The sequence below is a fragment of the Cyclopterus lumpus genome, chromosome 17 (assembly GCF_009769545.1).
Source record: "Cyclopterus lumpus isolate fCycLum1 chromosome 17, fCycLum1.pri, whole genome shotgun sequence".
NCBI lineage: Eukaryota > Metazoa > Chordata > Actinopteri > Perciformes > Cyclopteridae > Cyclopterus > Cyclopterus lumpus.
In genome coordinates, this window is record NC_046982.1 from 20871421 (window position 1) to 20895966 (window position 24546).

Sequence of the window (24546 nt, forward strand, 5' to 3'; positions counted from 1 at the left end):
CATCGGTTTTTATCTTCTTCCGTCCTCGTCGTTTCCTCTTCGTCGTCCAAGCTAACGCTTCCTTCCTTTCCTTCCTTCCCTTCCTTTCCTTCCTTTCCTTTCCTCAGTGGGCCGCCTGCTGATCGAGTTCGGCTCCCAGATGACGATGGAGCGAGTGCAGAGGGAGAACCCCAACGTGACGGACGGAGGCCGCTACACGCCGCCCGACTGCCGGCCGCGGTGGAAGGTGGGTGTGTGTGTGTGTGTGTGTGTGTGTGTGTGTGTGTGTGTCTGTCTGTCTGTCTGTCTGTCTGTCTGTCTGTCTGTCTGTGTGTGTGTGTGTGTGTGTGTGTCTGTGTCTGTGTGTGTGTGTGTGTGTCTGTGTCTGTGTTTGTGTCTGTGTCTGTGTCTCACTCACTAGTACATATACTCACTCACTAGTACATATACTCACTCACTAGTACATATACTCACTCACACTAGTACATATACTCTCACTCACACTAGTACATATACTCACTCACACTAGTACATATACTCTCACTAGTACATATACTCTCACTCACACTAGTACATATACTCACTCACACTAGTACATATACTCTCTCACTAGTACATATACTCACTCACACTAGTACATATACTCTCACTCACTAGTACATATACTCACACTAGTACATATACTCACTCACTAGTACATATACTCACTCACTAGTACATATACTCACTCACACTAGTACATACACTCTCACTCACACTAGTACATATACTCACTCACACTAGTACATATACTCTCTCACTAGTACATATACTCACTCACACTAGTACATATACTCTCACTCACTAGTACATATACTCACTCACACTAGTACATATACTCACTCACTAGTACATATACTCTCTCACTAGTACATATACTCACTCACTAGTACATATACTCACTCACACTAGTACATATACTCACTCACACTAGTACATATACTCTCTCACTAGTACATATACTCACTCACTAGTACATATACTCACTCACACTAGTACATATACTCACTCACACTAGTACATATACTCTCTCACTAGTACATATACTCACTCACTAGTACATATACACTCACTCACACTAGTACATATACTCACTCACACTAGTACATATACTCTCTCACTAGTACATATACTCACTCACACTAGTACATATACTCTCACTCACTAGTACATATACTCACACTAGTACATATACTCACTCACTAGTACATATACTCACTCACTAGTACATATACTCACTCACACTAGTACATACACTCTCACTCACACTAGTACATATACTCACTCACACTAGTACATATACTCTCTCACTAGTACATATACTCACTCACACTAGTACATATACTCTCACTCACTAGTACATATACTCACTCACACTAGTACATATACTCACTCACTAGTACATATACTCTCTCACTAGTACATATACTCACTCACTAGTACATATACTCACTCACACTAGTACATATACTCACTCACACTAGTACATATACTCTCTCACTAGTACATATACTCACTCACTAGTACATATACTCACTCACACTAGTACATATACTCACTCACACTAGTACATATACTCTCACTCACTAGTACATATACTCACTCACACTAGTACATATACTCTCACTCACTAGTACATATACTCACTCACACTAGTACATATACTCTCACTCACTAGTACATATACTCTCACTCACTAGTACATATACTCTCTCACACTAGTACATATACTTACTCACACTAGTACATATACTCACTCACACTAGTACATATACTCTCTCACTAGTACATATACTCACTCACTAGTACATATACTCACTCACACTAGTACATATACTCACTCACACTAGTACATATACTCTCTCACTAGTACATATACTCACTCACTAGTACATATACACTCACTCACACTAGTACATATACTCACTCACACTAGTACATATACTCTCTCACTAGTACATATACTCACTCACACTAGTACATATACTCTCACTCACTAGTACATATACTCACACTAGTACATATACTCACTCACTAGTACATATACTCACTCACTAGTACATATACTCACTCACACTAGTACATACACTCTCACTCACACTAGTACATATACTCACTCACACTAGTACATATACTCTCTCACTAGTACATATACTCACTCACACTAGTACATATACTCTCACTCACTAGTACATATACTCACTCACACTAGTACATATACTCACTCACTAGTACATATACTCTCTCACTAGTACATATACTCACTCACTAGTACATATACTCACTCACACTAGTACATATACTCACTCACACTAGTACATATACTCTCTCACTAGTACATATACTCACTCACTAGTACATATACTCACTCACACTAGTACATATACTCACTCACACTAGTACATATACTCTCACTCACTAGTACATATACTCACTCACACTAGTACATATACTCTCACTCACTAGTACATATACTCACTCACACTAGTACATATACTCTCACTCACTAGTACATATACTCTCACTCACTAGTACATATACTCTCTCACACTAGTACATATACTTACTCACACTAGTACATATACTCACTCACTAGTACATATACTCACTCACACTAGTACATATACTCACTCACACGTACATATACTCACTCACTAGTACATATACTCACTCACTAGTACATATACTCACTCACACTAGTACATATACTCACTCACACTAGTACATATACTCACTCACTAGTACATATACTCTCTCACTAGTACATATACTCACTCACACTAGTACATATACTCACTCACACTAGTACATATACTCACTCACACTAGTACATATACTCACTCACTAGTACATATACTCACTCACACTAGTACATATACTCACTCACTAGTACATATACTCACTCACACTAGTACATATACTCACTCACACTAGTACATATACTCACTCACTAGTACATATACTCACTCACTAGTACATATACTCACTCACACTAGTACATATACTCACTCTCACTAGTACATATACTCACTCACTAGTACATATACTCACTCACACTAGTACACATACTCACTCACTAGTACATATACTCACTCACACTAGTACATATACTCACTCACACTAGTACATATACTCACTCACTAGTACATATACTCACTCACACTAGTACATATACTCACACACACTAGTACATATACTCACTCACACTAGTACATATACTCACACTCACTAGTACATATACTCACTCACTAGTACATATACTCACACACACTAGTACATATACTCACACACACTAGTACATATACTCACTCACTAGTACATATACTCACACACACTAGTACATATACTCATACTCACTAGTACATATACTCACACACACTAGTACATATACTCACACTCACTAGTACATATACTCACACTCACTAGTACATATACTCACTCACTAGTACATATACTCACTCACACTAGTACATATACTCACACACACTAGTACATATACTCACTCACTAGTACATATACTCACACACACTAGTACATATACTCACACACACTAGTACATATACTCACTCACTAGTACATATACTCTCACTCACACTAGTACATATACTCATACTCACTAGTACATATACTCACACACACTAGTACATATACTCACACTCACTAGTACATATACTCACTCACACTAGTACATATACTCACTCACTAGTACATATACTCACACTCACTAGTACATATACTCACTCACACTAGTACATATACTCACACTCACTAGTACATATACTCACACACACTAGTACATATACTCACACTCACTAGTACATATACTCACTCACACTAGTACATATACTCACACACACTAGTACATATACTCACTCACACTAGTACATATACTCACTCACTAGTACATATACTCTCTCACTAGTACATATACTCACTCACTAGTACATATACTCACTCACACTAGTACATATACTCACTCACACTAGTACATATACTCTCTCACTAGTACATATACTCACTCACTAGTACATATACTCACTCACACTAGTACATATACTCACTCACACTAGTACATATACTCTCACTCACTAGTACATATACTCACTCACACTAGTACATATACTCTCACTCACTAGTACATATACTCACTCACACTAGTACATATACTCTCACTCACTAGTACATATACTCTCACTCACTAGTACATATACTCTCTCACACTAGTACATATACTTACTCACACTAGTACATATACTCACTCACACTAGTACATATACTCTCTCACTAGTACATATACTCACTCACTAGTACATATACTCACTCACACTAGTACATATACTCACTCACACTAGTACATATACTCTCTCACTAGTACATATACTCACTCACTAGTACATATACACTCACTCACACTAGTACATATACTCACTCACACTAGTACATATACTCTCTCACTAGTACATATACTCACTCACACTAGTACATATACTCTCACTCACTAGTACATATACTCACACTAGTACATATACTCACTCACTAGTACATATACTCACTCACTAGTACATATACTCACTCACACTAGTACATACACTCTCACTCACACTAGTACATATACTCACTCACACTAGTACATATACTCTCTCACTAGTACATATACTCACTCACACTAGTACATATACTCTCACTCACTAGTACATATACTCACTCACACTAGTACATATACTCACTCACTAGTACATATACTCTCTCACTAGTACATATACTCACTCACTAGTACATATACTCACTCACACTAGTACATATACTCACTCACACTAGTACATATACTCTCTCACTAGTACATATACTCACTCACTAGTACATATACTCACTCACACTAGTACATATACTCACTCACACTAGTACATATACTCTCACTCACTAGTACATATACTCACTCACACTAGTACATATACTCTCACTCACTAGTACATATACTCACTCAACTAACTTAGTACATATACTCTCACTCACTAGTACATATACTCACTCACACTAGTACATATACTCACTCACACTAGTACATACTCACTCAATTCATTCACTTAGTACATATACTCACTCACTAGTACATATACTCACTCACACTAGTACATATACTCACTCACACTAGTACATATACTCTCTCACTAGTACATATACTCACTCACTAGTACATATACTCACTCACACTAGTACATATACTCACTCACACTAGTACATATACTCTCACTCACTAGTACATATACTCACTCACACTAGTACATATACTCTCACTCACTAGTACATATACTCACTCACACTAGTACATATACTCTCTCACTAGTACATATACTCACTCACTAGTACATATACTCACTCACACTAGTACATATACTCTCACTCACACTAGTACATATACTCACTCACTAGTACATATACTCACTCACACTAGTACATATACTCACTCACACTAGTACATATACTCACTCACACTAGTACATATACTCACTCACTAGTACATATACTCACTCACTAGTACATATACTCACTCACACTAGTACATATACTCACTCACACTAGTACATATACTCACTCACACTAGTACATATACTCACTCACACTAGTACATATACTCACTCTCACTAGTACATATACTCACTCACTAGTACATATACTCACTCACACTAGTACACATACTCACTCACTAGTACATATACTCACTCACTAGTACATATACTCACTCACACTAGTACATATACTCACTCACTAGTACATATACTCACACACACTAGTACATATACTCACACACACTAGTACATATACTCACTCACACTAGTACATATACTCACACTCACTAGTACATATACTCACTCACTAGTACATATACTCACACACACTAGTACATATACTCACACACACTAGTACATATACTCACTCACTAGTACATATACTCACACACACTAGTACATATACTCATACTCACTAGTACATATACTCACACACACTAGTACATATACTCACACTCACTAGTACATATACTCACACTCACTAGTACATATACTCACTCACTAGTACATATACTCACTCACACTAGTACATATACTCACACACACTAGTACATATACTCACTCACTAGTACATATACTCACACACACTAGTACATATACTCACACACACTAGTACATATACTCACTCACTAGTACATATACTCACACACACTAGTACATATACTCATACTCACTAGTACATATACTCACACACACTAGTACATATACTCACACTCACTAGTACATATACTCACACACACTAGTACATATACTCACTCACTAGTACATATACTCACACTCACTAGTACATATACTCACTCACACTAGTACATATACTCACACTCACTAGTACATATACTCACACACACTAGTACATATACTCACACTCACTAGTACATATACTCACTCACACTAGTACATATACTCACACACACTAGTACATATACTCACTCACACTAGTACATATACTCACACTCACTAGTACATATACTCACACACACTAGTACATATACTCACACTCACTAGTACATATACTCTCACTCACTAGTACATATACTCTCACTCATGTCATTATATGAAGTAAATAAATAAATAAAAGATAAGAATTGATGCATATTCCAAGATAAAATAACTTATGTTATGATCCATATATGAGCGTGTTAATAAGGTTAAAATGTTGACTTTGACGCTGTTCTATCCGTATCATCTCTCTCTGGATTAAAATCAGAAGAGCAAATAGCAGATGTGATCACATTTAGTGTTTATTGATCAATATAATGATCATTTCTCCACCACACAATACTCCTCTGAGGTCGGGGTGCTTCCTTCAAAAGACTCACTTATCACATCTGAGCCGCTTCATTCATAATTAATGAGAACCAAAACTTCACGTACAATGTGACAATAAACGGGCGACTTTTCCGTCGCAGAACCGTTTATCCGAGGGACGGAACCGAGCTCGTTTATGCATAATTAGTCAAACAAGAACAGAAAGCTTTTCAGATACCCCCCCCCCACATGAATGATTCAACGTGTGTGCTTTAGTTATGCATTTGAATGGTCGATGTGTTTTAATACCCCCCCCCCCCCCCCCCCCCCCCCCCCCCCCCCCCCCGTTGTTTTAGGTGGCCGTCATCATCCCGTTCCGCCACAGGGAGAACCACCTGAAGTACTGGCTCCACTACCTCCACCCGATCCTCAGGCGGCAGAGGATCGACTACGGCATCTACATCATCAACCAGGTGAGACCCCGAGGCCACGGGGAGGGCGTACGCCAAAGGTCGTGACCTCCAGGGGAGCTTCCAGACGCTTCCAGACAAGTTGGAAGTCGAACGATTTTTTTTTTTTTTACGTTGGATATTTCTAGTTCCGATAACGCTTATATGACTTCTACCTGCCGGCTATAAGAGGGGAAAGGAAGGTGATCGTTTCAGCCAGGTGATAATGAGTCAACGTTATCGAATTCATTGTTGATGATGGAATGAAAACAATTTCCCAGTTGATATATTCAAATTAATGAATTAAATTAATATATTGTGAATCCTCGGATTTGAAAAACAGGAACCAGCCAACTTGGACATTTTTACTTAATAGATGACATTGCTAATTAGTACTTTATTAAAATTGTCTGTAATATAACAATATAATAATATAACTAAACACTTTGCTAATAATGTCAGCACTGCCAGGATCTCCTTCTTTTGGAATTTTGGAAATTATCGTCCAAATCTTCAAATGTAGTATGAATTCGAATGTGAATTTCTGCTTCGAGATGGAATACAAAGTAGGTAATGTGCAAAAATATCGGTAATTGTGAGTAGCAAATTATGATAAACTGTACTACAGGACGTGTAAAAAGAGTTAGACTTGAACTAGATATCAGGTATTTTAATTCATTATTAATACGGTGGGGAAAGTCCATCGCTGCATGTAGAAGTCAATGTGCAGGTGCATGAACTCCTGAAGGCCCCGCCCCCTTCTCTCATCCCTACCTGGTCTCCATTGGCGATGTCTTCTTCTGACATAAAAAACATCCATTTACTTCCACTTCGCTACGAAGCACAAGGAGCCTGATTTTCTAAGCAACGCTGTGCGTGTGTGTGTGTGTGTGTGTGTGTGTGTGTGTGTGTGTGTGTGTGTGTGTGTGTGTGTGTGAGTCTTTCATGCTGCGTTGGGTGAGAGTTCTTCTCCTTCCACATTATAAGTAATGAGCTCCTTCTGCCCTTTCTCTCTCCCCCCGTGGCCCTCGCACGACACCATAATCACTCCCCCTGGAGAACCCACCTACGGTTCCACCCGCCTTGCTGCGCTCTACACACACACACACACACACACACACAATGCCAACGTGCGCATCCAGCGACGGCGTACGTCGTGAATAAAATGTCAATAAAATGGTGATTTGAGACGGTGTGGTTTTGGAGGAACGCGCTCTCGTCCCTCCAGACGGCGTCGATGTTTTTTTAAAAACATTTTTTACCCCACACAAGTCTTCGGTGTGATGTCACACCTCGAGGTAATCTGATTCCAACAGACTCCGGCTCTGTGATGCAGAGGTTCACACACGGGCCGGTTGGAACGGGTGTTTGGAAGTGCGTTCTGAACTCGTTGAGGTTCTTTAAAGACCAGATATGTTCTCCGTGGGGTTAATTTATGCTTCCTGGAGGATTTATTTTTTTAACTGAACCAAAAGTTGTAAATACCACAGCTGGAGGCTTCATGTACATAGAGGACTTCTGGAGGGCAGAAAACTAGAAGAAACTTTAATTTCTCTGGATTGAAATGTCATTTTAGAGTAATGGGTAAGGAAATGACATCTCGAGGTACATTTTTTTATCTTCTTTTATTAAGCAGTTGCTTATCTAGTATCATTTTGCAAATCTAAGCATTGCTGCTGCAACATAATCCATGTTTCAATTGATCTTCTTCCCGATTAGAAAGTCAAAACTTATCATAAAAAGTGCGATGTTGACACAGATTAGTTTGAATTTGTATAAGCTTGATGGCCCCAAACTGGAAGAAATGATTACCTCAAGGCTAAAAGGGGCATATCTTGAAATCTATCCAATTATCTTCTCATGTTGTTGTTGTTGTTGTTGTTGTGTTGCTCACTGGACTTCCTTCAGAGAGGTCAGGACGCTCGGACCCTCAAACTAATTAAAGCTTTGCACCCGGAGAGACGTTTGGAAAAAGAAATGCACCTCGGAGATTTAAAAACATATTTTTTAAAAAAGAGCCCCCGGCTCCTCCCATCATCCCCATCTATCATATTCAAACTGGCCAGTTTACAGGGAAGAGAAATGCTCTTTAGAATATTATAATTTATTTACACATTAGGATCATTGGGATTTCATTCTTACTCAACAAAAACGAGTCATTGAGGATTCAAAACACAGATTTCTGGTTGACTTCTATCTTCGTTTTTTGGGGTTTCATACTTAGGTCGCTGAATAAGGATATGATATGATATGATATGATATGATATGATATGATATGATATGATATGATATGGACGTCATCTTCCACACCTGAAGGGAACTTAGGGCGGTCACTAATTTCTCAAGTATTGATATTCAATCTACTCTCTGGTCGATTAGCCCCATAACCCGAAGATATCAAATCCACTATCAGTCATTCAAGACAACGAAAAGCTTTTAATCCACACATTTTATCAAAATAGTTGCTAATAATTTCCTGTGTATCATTTAGGAAATTACACAATAACAATAATTTACCAATAATTTAGCAATAAGGTTACAGGTCTCATCATTAATCCTTGAGAGAGAGAGAGAGAGAGATTGATTCTTATGGGAGTTTACGGTCGATCCAAAGCTGGATATGAATATTGAATCATAACGTCTAATACTCTGCCGCTATCGGGGAAGTCTCTGACGCAGAAATCCCATAATATTCAGCCGTTTCTTGTTTCTTCACTGACATCTGCAGTGTGGAAGAAGTACACAGTTACGAGTTCTAGACGCTCATAAAGATCTCCGTGAGTTATGATCAGAAGTAGAGGTTCCACAGTGACATCGTTAGATCGTTAATACTGACGCTCCAATGTGTCCGCAGCTTGTTTTAAGTTCTTTAATATCAAACTATTCATCTGGAATCTCCAAAAGGATCACAAGACAAATCTCGATTTATTGGAGAGAAAATATCTTTTATTGACCTCTTTGGGCCTCGAACAGTAATTGAAATGAAAAACATCTGAAACTCTGAGAAAGGAAAAAGTCATTTTTTTAAAACTGTCGTCAATTAGAGTCCCGGAGTGAACGTAGACTGAGTGAACGTAGACTGAGTGAACGTAGACTGAGTGAACGTAGACTGAGTGAACGTAGACTGAGTGAACGTAGACGGAGTGAACGTAGACTGAGTGAACGTAGACGGAGTGAACGTAGACGGAGTGAACGTAGACGGAGTGAACGTAGACTGAGTGAACGTAGACGGAGTGAACGTAGACTGAGTGAACGTAGACTGAGTGAACGTAGACTGAGTGAACGTAGACGGAGTGAACGTAGACTGAGTGAACGTAGACTGAGTGAACGTAGACTGAGTGAACGTAGACGGAGTGAACGTAGACGGAGTGAACGTAGACTGAGTGAACGTAGACTGAGTGAACGTAGACTGAGTGAACGTAGACTGAGTGAACGTAGACTGAGTGAACGTAGACGGAGTGAACGTAGACGGAGTGAACGTAGACGGAGTGAACGTAGACTGAGTGAACGTAGACTGAGTGAACGTAGACTGAGTGAACGTAGCCGGAGTGAACGTAGCCGGAGTGAACGTAGCCGGAGTGAACGTAGCCGGAGTGAACGTAGACTGAGTGAACGTAGACGGAGTGAACGTAGACGGAGTGAACGTAGACTGGGTGAACGTAGACTGGGTGAACGTAGACTGAGTGAACGTAGACGGAGTGAACGTAGACGGAGTGAACGTAGACGGAGTGAACGTAGACTGAGTGAACGTAGACGGAGTGAACGTAGACGGAGTGAACGTAGACGGAGTGAACGTAGACTGAGTGAACGTAGACGGAGTGAACGTAGACTGAGTGAACGTAGACTGAGTGAACGTAGACGGAGTGAACGTAGACGGAGTGAACGTAGACTGAGTGAACGTAGACGGAGTGAACGTAGACGGAGTGAACGTAGACGGAGTGAACGTAGACTGAGTGAACGTAGACTGAGTGAACGTAGACTGAGTGAACGTAGACGGAGTGAACGTAGACTGAGTGAACGTAGACTGAGTGAACGTAGACTGAGTGAACGTAGACTGAGTGAACGTAGACTGAGTGAACGTAGATGGAGTGAACGTAGACGGAGTGAACGTAGACTGAGTGAACGTAGACTGAGTGAACGTAGACGGAGTGAACGTAGACTGAGTGAACGTAGCCGGAGTGAACGTAGCCGGAGTGAACGTAGCCGGAGTGAACGTAGCCGGAGTGAACGTAGACTGAGTGAACGTAGACGGAGTGAACGTAGACTGAGTGAACGTAGACTGGGTGAACGTAGACGGAGTGAACGTAGACGGAGTGAACGTAGACGGAGTGAACGTAGACTGGGTGAACGTAGACTGGGTGAACGTAGACTGAGTGAACGTAGACGGAGTGAACGTAGACGGAGTGAACGTAGACGGAGTGAACGTAGACTGAGTGAACGTAGCCGGAGTGAACGTAGACGGAGTGAACGTAGACGGAGTGAACGTAGACGGAGTGAACGTAGACGGAGTGAACGTAGACTGAGTGAACGTAGCCGGAGTGAACGTAGACTGGGTGAACGTAGACTGGGTGAACGTAGACGGAGTGAACGTAGACGGAGTGAACGTAGACTGAGTGAACGTAGCCGGAGTGAACGTAGACGGAGTGAACGTAGCCGGAGTGAACGTAGCCGGAGTGAACGTAGCCGGAGTGAACGTAGACGGAGTGAACGTAGACTGAGTGAACGTAGCCGGAGTGAACGTAGACGGAGTGAACGTAGACGTTTAATTCTCCCCGAAGCCTCAAAGCAAGTAAAGCACCGTGAATACATGGTGAGAAATGTATTTCTATAATAATCTAAAAGTTTATTCACGGAATTTCCCTCTGGGGATGAATAAAGTAATATTTTATCTTATCTTATCTTATAATAATAAGGCAACATCCTGAGATCAGGAATCAAATAATCAAACTATAAATTAAGTCTCATAATTGGTATTCACTCACAATGTCAACAGTCAAAGTTCTTTTCCACATGGAGTGACATCTGTTCTCCGTAATATTATTACTTAATGAACAGAGGAAGCATAGCATGTGTGTTCCTTTCTCCAAATTGCATCATCTTTCAGATTTAATAATCACGAAATAGCCTGAACTCAATCAAGCATGCTGATTAATTAACCTCTCATGAATCACAGGAGACCCGTCACACGAGCGCTAATAATGCTCCTCGCAATAAAAGTTGCAAAACATTTAGTTTTTGGACTCATTTGAATAGAGTGCAAATTGACATTTCGCCCTTCAAATCCAGCGTCCATTAATAATTTTATTGAGACGGCAATAGACGTCGTGTGGTCCCGCCTCCTCCATTAAACCACCGCATCGTGCAGTAGTTTGGTCTCACTTCTTCACGTGAAGTCCTGGATAACTTCACGTCCTCCCAAAGGGCAACGGGAGCTGCAGCGAGATGAACAAACACGCGGTGCTGCGACAGCAAACACGGCGAGACTCACAGAAAACAATATTTAGTGTACGGAGGAGCCGAGTGTAAATATACACAATATGTCAACACGAGGTCCGTGTGCGTCCTCCTCGGTGTCTCCATCATGCGCCGGAGCTTCGTCCTGGCAGGTTGCACTGAGGGAGAAAACTACGTGAGACGCCACATAACCTTCATTTAAACTATTTTAACTTTAATGAAAAGAACGGATCAGAAAATCAGATGAAAGAAATGCTCATTGAGGGATTGAGGTTATAAACAAGTACGTTTTTTTTCTTATTTATTCTCTCTGTCTGCATCATTTTAAAGATTGATGAATAAATAGAGATCAAGAACATGTTATTACAGGCTTTTTACTTTTTTTTTTTTTTTTGGAGGGATGACTCATCACTGTAATCTAATAGCTCTGCAATTGTTCCTCATTTAAACTGTCTGTGTGTGTGTGTTTGTGTGTGTGTGTGTGTGTGTGTGTGTGAATATTTGATCTCATGTTTAGGAGGGTGGTGAAGTTTCTTGGAAATAATGTATTCAGCATGAAAAAGAAAATCATGAAAAGCCACTAATCAGCTAAATAAATTCAATTTAAAAAAACAACCAAATAGCCGTCTGATTGGCTAAGACGGTGCCTGAAATTCTTCAATCATCCCCCTTTTCCCTCAATTCAGAGTCAGATATCTGGACGGCGGTTCATTCCTCGTTCCTTCGATCAGTCCGTACAGTTATTTGTAGTATTGAGTACTTTTTAAACAGTCATGGGTTGAATGATGGTAAACAAAGGAGGCGGAACGTATTGGCGAGTGCAAACTGAGAACCGACCTCCTGGCGATGATCTCGCTTTCCATTAGTTTGAAATGATGAAGGAGGCCTTGGCCCAGATGTCCACCGGCTACACAAGGACCCAATAAATATACAGTAGCTCCTGGGCCCCCAAGCTGATGGCTTCAGAGGGGGTTTAACTTCTAAACTTCTAATACAAAACCCCTAAAAAAATGTGTTAAAATCTCTTAAAAGAAACAAACAAACATTAGGGTCTCTGTTAGTGGGTGAATATTGATTTCCATGTATGGGTGAGACATCAAATTGAGTTGTAGATCCATGATTTGTATGGTGTATCAAACACCGCTGGCTTATGATATTATGAGACAGGATTTCTAACCATGAAAATGAGCTTAAACCGTCATTACTTCTATTGTGAGAATCGTGAGGACGACAGTGTAGTGTGACCTTCACATTACAAAGTCGGCGTAGGACGCATCTGATTGGCCAATTTGGTGTTTGGCCGGATGATGTTGCACAGCGTTGCAGCGAAGGTAGAGCCCGGTTGAACTTTTCTTTGCAGACGACTCTCCGTTCTCAGTTGGAGTCCCTTGCGTCCCGCTTCATCACTGTGGCCTCCATTAAAATGATCGAGGAGGCTCTTTTCTTTTACGCAGTGCTTATTATGTCTGTCTGAATATAGCCAAAGATTAAAAACGCTCTATCGTTCAGCAACACCCTGCCTGAGTCTGCCTTGTCATTGACTTTGTGTGCTGTATACAACGACTCCATTTTTCTGAGTGCATCCCATCTCGATAACGGATTTAAATCATACACCGTTATTGTGGGGGCAACCTGATGTCAGTGTGGGCCCAGGAAATCAATATTAATGTGCAGTTTTAATGTAATAATGTCCGGTGCACGTATAAGGTCGGCAGGCCTCAGCCAGTGAGATATGACTGAACAAATCAAAACTGAGAGAACGTTTCATTGAGAAGACCAAAATGCTTCCCATTTATTGTGGTTTTCCTCTTAATGGCCGTGCAGTGTGATTCAAGACGGGGGCATAAGTGAGATATCAATTCTCACCGTTATTAGAGGAGCACTTTTCCATTTTTCTCTCTCTCTCTCAGGTTTTCTGAGAGGATGTGTGTGTGTGTGTGTGTGTGTGTGTGTGTGTGTGTGTGTGTGAGGGAGTCCTCGAGCTCATTCAGCTCTGCAAGCCACAGCATCTCATCTGTGTGATTGTGTCGTGCTCCTCATGCCAGATGAGACGACACAATCAGGAGAGAGTGCCGTCCGTCCCATGATGCATTTGTACCCACAACTTGTGGAGAACGTGAATTTAGTTTTCTTCATATCTACATGAAGAGCTCAATACACACGAGCATTGTGTGTGTTGATGGAGAAATGTTTGTTTGATCGCGTGAAAATGAGCTGAACTCCAGACTTTTGGATTTTTTAATCACTGTACCGACTCTCTAATGCAGCAAGAGCCCAGAAGTAAATGGAGCTAATCTGCATTTGAATAATCTCTCGACAGTGTTATGTCATTTAGTTTTTCAACAAATCTAAACGTCTTGCTTTCAAGATGAGGAGGTTACATATTTATTTTTGTGTTCAGTCTCTGTTTTGAATATTTGCATCACATATCTACAGCGGTTTGCCGAGATATTAAATGTATTACTGTCTTACTTCTGTAGTTTTGGGCCATCGTTTGCATCGATGAGGATGTAAGTGTGATCACAAAGATGTGGTAACACTACGGCGGTTTTACTTGCGGTCAGATGGTTGTAACTATGACGACAAGCCACGAAAAACAACTGAAGGCATTTCATCAAAACTCCACAGACGGCTGGTCGTCTGTTTGACAACAGGTTGTAAACAAAGATTTTGAAAGGTAGAGCTGAAGGGGAGCCAGAAACGTTCCCTTTTTTCTGCACAGGAAGACTGCAGCAAGTACAATAAGTCAGAGTGGAAGCAGCAATGTGTCCGTTCGCTGCGACGGATGCTCACAACCCACAGAGGAGGAGGATTTCAACCAGCAACGTCGTCGCATTTCTACTTTTTTAGCAATTATCATTGAGAGTCCAGTGGCGTTATTCCTGAAATGAGTGATGGCCGAAACTACGGAAAAGAGGAAGAAGAAAGCTATCGTAGTACGTTGAAGCCCAATCTTTGTATGTTTAGATCATTGAAAGTGAACCAGAGAGAGAGAGAGAGAGCTGACTGGGGTGTTTTTGGAGTTAATCTAAGTGGCCTGCTGCCTGGTTTAAAGTGAAGGATAGTGCTGTTGCTTATTGATGATGGTGATGGATATTTAAGCGATCGATTACGAGGCGTGTGCACGATGGGCCTTGGAATTCACTACTAGTGGAGGCATCCGGCGTCTTGATGAGGGAACCCAGGAGAACATGGGCCGGGATGAAGCACCGCATTAAATCTGTAGGATGAAGAAAGTCGATATAGCAGCCGACTCATCTTTGAAAATAATACGTATGGATTTAGCACAATGGAGATGATGTTGTTCTCCCTTCAAGGTCTCGGCAGGCGCAGAGAAAATCATTTTTTAAATAAAGGAAACAAAGAGAAGAGCGCGGTTCTTATTCCATCCGCCCATAACATTTTAAATAATCGCATTTTCGAGCTCCATTTTCCATTTTCATTTAATTGTTATAGGTTGAACCATTTTTTAATTGTTATTGTACGTAACTTTACTCTTTAATCCTTCCAGAATCGTGGTTTGAAATAGTGGTCCCACCATCTCTAGGATGGATTAGAATAAAGGGCATCATGAAAACTCACTGAAAAAAACAAGATGGTAACTGAAACACACATGAATGCAATTAAAGGCTCTATTGTTTAGTTGGCATGGTCTCCTACCAACCTGCTTAAACCTTTAATAAAGATATTTCTAAAGCTGGAGAAAGAAACCGCTAATTGAATATCATTTAATATTGAAATGTCTTATCTCGATATATATAAGTACCAAAAGCACGGATAACATGAAAAATACCCCTCAATTGAGAGGAACTCTTTTTACTTTTCCATTCTCATTTCCATAACGATGACTTAGTGCTTAGTGACGGTATAATTGTGTCATCTTAGAAATAACACACACACTGGAAAGCACGTTGGGCTCGAAAACGAGTAGAAGTGAGACGACTAATGGGGATGAGGTTAGGGGGGGGCGACCCCGACCCTGACCCCGACCCCGACTCTGACCCTGACCCTGACCCTGACCCTGACCCTGACCCTGACCCTGACCCCGACCCCGACCCCGACCCCGACTCTGACCCTGACCTGCGGTGCAATGGGCTTCTGTACCTCTGTCCTCTCCCTCCTGCCCTCTTTGTCTTTGACTGTCGTCTCCCAGAGAGTGTGGCAGCCGTGTGTGTGTGTGTGTGTGTGTGTGTGTGTGTGTGTGTGTGTGTGTGTGTGTGTGTCGGAGGGGTCTCCCTCGTCCCTCCTCCGCATGATGGATTATTACCAGGCTTGGGGGGGGAGAGGCCTCACGGAGCCTGAAGAGTCCATAAAATTAGCTTTTTAACAAGCTTTCCAACAACGAGAAACGGCATCAAGATTTATACGAGCGTCCGCTGCTCGCCTCGATTGGTTCAACTTAAATACATTTGATTTAAAAAAAGAAAAAAAGAATTGATTTAATATCAACCGAGTGTTATAGATGTGTCTTTAATGCCTGATTCTTTTTGTTTATGGTGGTAACACTGGGCCCCCTCACAGACTCCTAACAGCTAGTTTACAGCTAATTACAGTAGTAAGAATCAATTGTTATTAAAGTGATATCATTCTGTTTTCACAAGAGATTCAATAACTCTATGATTCAGGATAATAGTGCGTTCCCCGGCACGCCGTGCCATGACATCGATGATTAAAGCTTCTTAATGAGGCTTCGCTCTTAATATATTTTACAATTTTCCTTCACGGCAAAATATACACCATCACCTTTCTGAGATTAAAGATTAGAAAGATTTAAAAGTGTCAATCCGTGAAGATTTTAAGTGGTGATTTGAATACGATGGAGTTGTTGAGCTGCCACGCACACCCAGTTTTAATACTAATAATATATAAATATTGCGATACTTTCATCAGCGGGGGGCTCCATCCACCTCTTGTGTTTCCTCCCCGGGTGATACACAATGACAAATAGAAAACTTCCAAGATTGCCACTTTTTAAAGTGACAAAATCATATGAGATTATCGGATTTCCACAAAGCCTCTTTCAGAATAAATCTATTATTTGTGTCTCGACACACACGTAGACGTTTATTATTTCAAAGAATTTCAACGGTTGCATAAAAGCAAGATGTATATCAACGCTCATAATCTACAACTTTACACACACTGACAAAACTTTTGATAAAATGAACAAATTAAATTCTCATCCGTCCACGACATTTGAAATAAATCACATTTTCGAGCTCGTCAAATTGAGATCAGCGATGTTAATTTAAGAGAACGACGTTCTTCCAGCTGCCTCCCGTTTCCGTTACTGTAAACTCCTCTGAAAGATCTTCATTTGTGGTAAATGTGCAGTGGGGAGAAGGAGGTCACGTTAGCCTGCTCGGTGGGATATTGCCATTTTCCTCCACAATCCCTCTTTTTTTTCTTCTTCTCCCCCATCGTATGTATGACCTTTTGAAACGTTGCCCGAATGGAGGGCAGCTTCTGTCGGGGGTTTAATTATAAACTGACCCCGAGGTCCCCGTCGTACCACCGAGGGCCGTGCATATTATTCCAGGTTGAAGACCAATGACTGCGAGGGGAAGCGCTGATGAAGCAGCAACGGGAGAAAAGGGGGCAATTTATGGATTGTGCTTTCAACTGGGTCAATATATAATAAGTGCGATTCTGTAACGTGGAGTATTTTCATGATTTAAATTCATTGGGGTTCTCGGTGCACGGCCAGACAGAAGGTGCTACTATACAAAGATGAACTAATTCACTGTAATCCTCTTATGTTCGAACCAATTTTGATCCTCCAAATCCAAAACAAAGATATTAAATCAAATCCATCATAATCCACCGCAGCAAACTTTCTGCAAAGCGAAACATCGGCGTCGGGGGTTTAAAAGGGATTTTAACTTTTAGTTGTTTTTGTTAAATTAAATTCTTACTGAGATTGTCTTTTATTACAACGTCACGGTTAGAGCTAATTGGATTGTTAATTAGAAGAGGTGTCTCTAAAAAGTATATTTACCTGTCGAGGGATGCGCTGGCCGGTCATGCGGATTAAAGTCGCGCGTACAAATGAAATTGATCTCTCCCAACATCACGTCGGTGGTCTGCAGCAGATGGCGAGTCAATTTGACTGCAGTGGGTCAAATCTCTATTTTAGAAATAATCTCGAAGGTGATGTTGGTGTCCCTAATTTAGGCTCTCTTCTTCACCACGCGTGGGCCTTGAACTGTTACCGATCTCAGGTCAGTTTGTTAAAGTGGCTCCATATTAAATTTGGAGCATGGAGACGGCTGAGCTAGCGGTTAGCCGCTAACGGTGCCAGCGGTTAGCCGCTAACGGTGCCAGCGGTTAGCCGCTAACGGTGCCAGCGGTTAGCCGCTAACGGTGCCAGCAGAACGAACAGCGTGTGTGAATGTTGGCATGTAGTAAAACCAAACCGTGGCGTTTGGTTAAACTTAATGCACATTAACAAGCTTGTTTGAGTTTTGTTAATGTTTCAACATGTAAACATTATAAACTTGTGTTTGCTTCCGAGCGTATTTTCCGTAACAATCCAAAAGCCGGTGGAAAAATATCCCTTTGCTCCGGCTCTTATTGCTTACGATGTGCATTTAGGTGATTATGTGCATTATATCAGATATTATATGAGTTCATAATGCTCACTCTGACATATGTTGTATCCATTATTCCGTTGTTATTTGGGATTTATTTGGCCGTGGGGGGAGGGCCACGTCTCCTCTTTGCACATTTTTTAACATATTGAGAAAAGAGCAGGCAGATGGTTGCAAACTAGTTCCTCATGGCATCCTGATCACATTCCAAGGCTCCAACCCTACTGGGACCAGTGCTCTAATTTCCTGCATAGAGCTTATAACATTTACTTCATCAACAGCCCCTCGCCAGGTGGAAAGCTGGTGGAAAAACACAGGGGGGGGGGGGCGACTGACCTCAATGACATGCTCGTGAATAATTAATTGTCACATCTGCATATGCAGACTGCAGAGCGCCAGGAAGGTGTAGATGAAGGTGTGGATGACAGTCGGATGACAAGAAGCAAGAAGGGAGCTTCTTACTTTTCCATCAGAGCTTTGATTACTTCCCGAAATTCAATTTCAAACGAGTTATTAATGTTGTGTTCTGCTTTATGCGTCCCTCCTGGGTACTAGCAACACAATATTAAAGCTCTGTTGGTGCTGAATATGTGTGATGTGCAGCAGGAGATCCGTCTGCTCCTGCCAGTATGAGGAAAAGGAAAAGTTATGGAACTGATTTTTTTACCGGCAGGGAATATCTTTCAATAACCTTTAGTCAAATGGCCTTCATTACCTCACAGAGGTGGCTTAGTCCTATTTGGCTTATCATATAGAGAGGCTATAATGAGGACAGCAGATGGGCGGAGGCTTAAGGAGACACCTTTGTGGCGTTGAAGCAGCCGCTCTCTGTTCATATCAAAGAGAAGCTGGTGTGTACAAGGAGGATGCAAACCACTAAACAGTGCTTTGTGTCAATGTGAGTAGGTGACAGGATATGTATTTTTTTTTTTAATTGGATTTGTCCAATCAGAGAGCTGATATTGTTTTATTGTTCAAATTCCCACTCATGGTTTTTGCTTAGTTATCCCAGAAAGATGGCGTTTTGGTTTTAATGAAATTAAAGTTAACTGGTTGGCTGAGAGAGGGTGTATCTAAAATCCACGAGTTAAAAAGAAAATTGTATTTATCGTTAGAGAACACAACAATAAATAAAGACGGCGGCAGCAGCAAGAACCCAAAAAACGGATACAAATGTCTTCACTTTGTCCGTCTTTGTAATTGTGGTTTCTGTTGCGATTCCAGTTAGAAAAGCAGAGGTCAGAGGTCAGGAGCTACTTTCCCCCAACAGCTCGTTTACTTGCTATTAATCGTAGTTAAATACCGTTTGTTCACAGATCAAATACAACACAATGCACTCCACACAGTTATGTGTGAATATTGTCTTAACATTGAGATTTTTTTATTTTATTTGCTATCTTCGAACATTTTTCCTCGATGTTTCAGTCAACGGTGTATTTTGATGCAGATCACTTCAATTGAGAGGATTGTTTAAGCCCCCGAATCCCAGCCCTCCAATCCCCAAATGATATAAAACATGTAGCAGGTTTCAACAGAGTCTCTGTCTGTAAACAAGGGAACAAAGTCCACAGCGACGCTCCTCTTCCTGGAATGAAGCAGCTTGATAAGCCCCTCCCTCTTCCTCAAACACAGACAGCTGCACTCTCTCCACATACTTCCTGGTTCCCTCCCCTTCAGATCTACAGCTCTAAAGATTGGTGTAACCAACATGGAGGCGGAGCAGTAGAGCTGACACGCCCCGTTCACTGAACCGTCACATGTTGTTCGGACCAGAAGTCAAAGTCTCTTCTGAGGAAGTGAAACTCAGACACTCGTTGTTACCGAGAGGTGAAATGGAGCTCAAAGGAGTTCACCTGGACCGGGAGACCTTCTCTTGTTCCATCTGTCTGGATCTCCTGAAGGATCCGGTGACTATTCCCTGTGGACACAGCTACTGCATGAACTGTATTAAAGCCCACTGGGATGAAGAGGACGGGAAGAAGCTCCTCAGCTGCCCTCAGTGTAGGCAGACCTTCACACCGAGGCCTGTCCTGCTGAAGAGCACCATGTTGGCAGATTTAGTGGAGCAGCTGAAGAAGACTGGACTCCAAGCTGCTCCTGCTGATCACTGCTATGCTGGACCTGAAGATGTGGCCTGTGATGTCTGCACTGGGAGGAGACTGAAGGCCTTCAAGTCCTGTCTGGTGTGTCTGGTTTCTTACTGTGAGAAACACCTCCAGCGTCATTATGATGTACCTCAATTAAAGAAACACCAGCTGGTGGACCCCTCCAACCAGCTCCAGGAGAACATCTGCTCTCGTCACAATGAGGTGATGAAGATCTTCTGCCGTACTGATCAGCAGTGTATCTGCTACCTCTGCTCTCTGGATGAACATAAAGGCCACGACACCGTCTCAGCTGCAGCAGAAAGGACCGAGAGGCAGAGAGAGCTGGAGGGGAGTCGACTAAACATCCAGCAGAGAATCCAGGACAGAGAGAAAGACCTGAAGCTGCTCCATCAGGAGGTGGAGGCCATCAACCTCTCTGCTGATAAAACAGTGAAGGACAGTGAGAAGATCTTCACTGAGCTGATCCGTCTCATGGAGAACAGAAGCTCTGATGTGAAGCAGCAGGTCAGATCCCAGCAGAGAACTGAAGTGAGTCGAGTCAAAGAGCTTCAGGAGAAGCTGGAGCAGGAGATCACTGAGCTGAAGAGGAACGACGCTGAGCTGAAGCTGCTCTCACACACAGAGGATCTCAACCAGCTTCTCCACCACTACCCCTCACTGTCACCACTCAGTGGGTCTACAGACTCATCCAGCATCAACATCCGTCCTCTGAGATACTTTGAGGACGTGATGGCGGCTGTTTCAGGGCTCAGAGATGAACTACAGGACGTCCTGAGAGAGAAGTGGACAAACGTCTCACTGATGTTGACTGAAGTGGATGTTTTACTCTCTCATTCACAAGCAGAGCCCACGACCAGAGATGGATTCTTAAGATGTTCATGTGACATCACTCTGGATCCAAACACAGCAGACACACTGCTGTTATTATCTGATGGGAACAGAAAAGCAACAGTTATGAAGGAACATCAGTCTTATTCTAGTCACCCAGACAGGTTCACTAGTTATTCTCAGGTCCTGAGTAGAGAGAGTCTGACTGGACGTTGTTACTGGGAGGTGAAGTGGAGAGGAGGAGGAGTTTATGTAGCAGTCTCATACAAGAACATCATGAGAACAGGGAATGAATGTGTGTTTGGATACAATAACAAATCTTGGGCTTTAGATTGTGACAATAACAGTTTTATATTTGCTCACAACAAAGTCCAAACCCCTGTCTCTGGTCCTCGGTCCTCCAGACTAGGAGTGTACCTGGATCACAGAGCAGGTATTCTGTCCTTCTACAGCGTCTCTGAAACCATGACTCTCCTCCACAGAGTCCAGACCACATTCACTCAGCCTCTCTATGCTGGACTTGGGTTTTATTATTCATCTGGAGACACTGCTGAGTTCTGTAAACTCAAATAGACAGAAGTGATTTAAGGGACAGCCGGTTAAAGTCTGGGTTTTAATTGTTAAACTTATTTTGTTTCCATCATTGTTGCTGAGAGCAGACTTTTCTCCACCTGTCAATCAAACCTTGTGGGCGGTACTTGTCCATCTTGTTGTTGTGTAAATGTCTGAGTTCCTGTAGGTGGCGCTCCTTCCTCTGTGTGTTTATGGAGGCTCTCACTGTTCATGATGATCTTTGTTCACCTGAACTCATATTCATCTGCAGGAAAATGTAAAATGCTGTGAGCTCTAAATGTTTGATGAATATTGTTATTGATGTATTTTTAATGTCTCTTCCTCTGCATGGGTCTTAAAGAGAGAAAGAAGAGATTCTTTAATGTTGATATTTTGTTCTCACAACTTTCTGCAAAGTATTCTATCATTACATTTGCGTTCATTAATTTGTGAGACTGAATGTTGTTGTTGTTGTTGTTGTCTGAATCAACATACAAATGATGTACTATGTTGTATTATATAATAAAGTATCATAATCAATAAGGAGATCTTTCATTATTCTTTTACATAACTGAGATTGGGGTCAAACACATTGAACAGACTTCACTGAAGGTTGAATGTGAGTTTAAGGTACTTTCCATGCGTTGGCTTCACTTTTCCAACCCGGAGGTTGTGGAAGTCAGAGGTGTGTACAGTGTGTACCTGTTGGCTGCCTTTGGTAGGTTCCCCCTCTGGTTCCCCCTCTGGTTCCCCCTCAGGTTCCCCCTCTGGTTCCCCCTCTGGTTCCCCCTCAGGTTCCCCCTCTGGTTCCCCCCTCAGGTTCCCCCTCAGGTTCCCCCTCTGGTTCCCCCTCAGGTTCCCCCCTCAGGTTCCCCCTCTGGTTCCTCCTCAGGTTCCCCCTCTGGTTCCCCCTCAGGTTCCCCCTCTGGTTCCCCCCTCAGGTTCCCCCTCTGGTTCCCCCTCTGGTTCCCCCTCAGGTTCCCCCTCTGGTTCCCCCCTCAGGTTCCCCCTCAGGTTCCCCCTCTGGTTCCCCCTCTGGTTCCCCCTCAGGTTCCCCCTCAGGTTCCCCCCTCAGGTTCCCCCTCTGGTTCCTCCTCAGGTTCCCCCTCTGGTTCCCCCTCAGGTTCCCCCTCTGGTTCCCCCCTCAGGTTCCCCCTCTGGTTCCCCCTCTGGTTCCCCCTCAGGTTCCCCCTCTGGTTCCCCCCTCAGGTTCCCCCTCTGGTTCCCCCTCTGGTTCCCCCTCAGGTTCCCCCTCAGGTTCCCCCCTCAGGTTCCCCCTCTGGTTCCTCCTCAGGTTCCCCCTCTGGTTCCCCCTCAGGTTCCCCCTCTGGTTCCCCCTCAGGTTCCCCCTCTGGTTCCCCCTCTGGTTCCCCCTCTGGTTCCCCCTCAGGTTCCCCCTCAGGTTCCCCCCTCAGGTTCCCCCTCTGGTTCCTCCTCAGGTTCCCCCTCTGGTTCCCCCTCAGGTTCCCCCTCTGGTTCCCCCTCAGGTTCCCCCTCTGGTTCCCCCCTCTGGTTCCCCCTCTGGTTCCCCCTCAGGTTCCCCCTCTGGTTCCCCCCTCAGGTTCCCCCTCTGGTTCCCCCTCTGGTTCCCCCTCAGGTTCCCCCTCAGGTTCCCCCCTCAGGTTCCCCCTCTGGTTCCTCCTCAGGTTCCCCCTCTGGTTCCCCCTCAGGTTCCCCCTCTGGTTCCCCCTCAGGTTCCCCCTCTGGTTCCCCCCTCAGGTTCCCCCTCTGG

At 42.5% G+C, this 24546-nt stretch overlaps 2 protein-coding genes across 2 annotated transcripts in view; both read left to right on the forward strand.

The window, feature by feature from the left end:
• Window positions 1-24546, forward strand: part of b4galt2 (UDP-Gal:betaGlcNAc beta 1,4- galactosyltransferase, polypeptide 2) — a 109989-nt gene that overhangs the window by 39598 nt on the left and 45845 nt on the right. Inside the window, exons 2-3 of the mRNA XM_034555208.1 lie at window positions 108-226; window positions 7190-7306. Coding sequence (XP_034411099.1) covers window positions 108-226; window positions 7190-7306 — 236 coding nt within the window. The remainder of the gene's footprint in view (window positions 1-107; window positions 227-7189; window positions 7307-24546) is intronic.
• Window positions 21039-23352, forward strand: LOC117746223 (tripartite motif-containing protein 16-like). The gene has a single exon (XM_034555207.1). The coding sequence runs from the start codon at window positions 21084-21086 to the stop codon at window positions 22833-22835; it is 1752 nt and encodes a 583-aa protein (XP_034411098.1). The 5' UTR covers window positions 21039-21083; the 3' UTR covers window positions 22836-23352.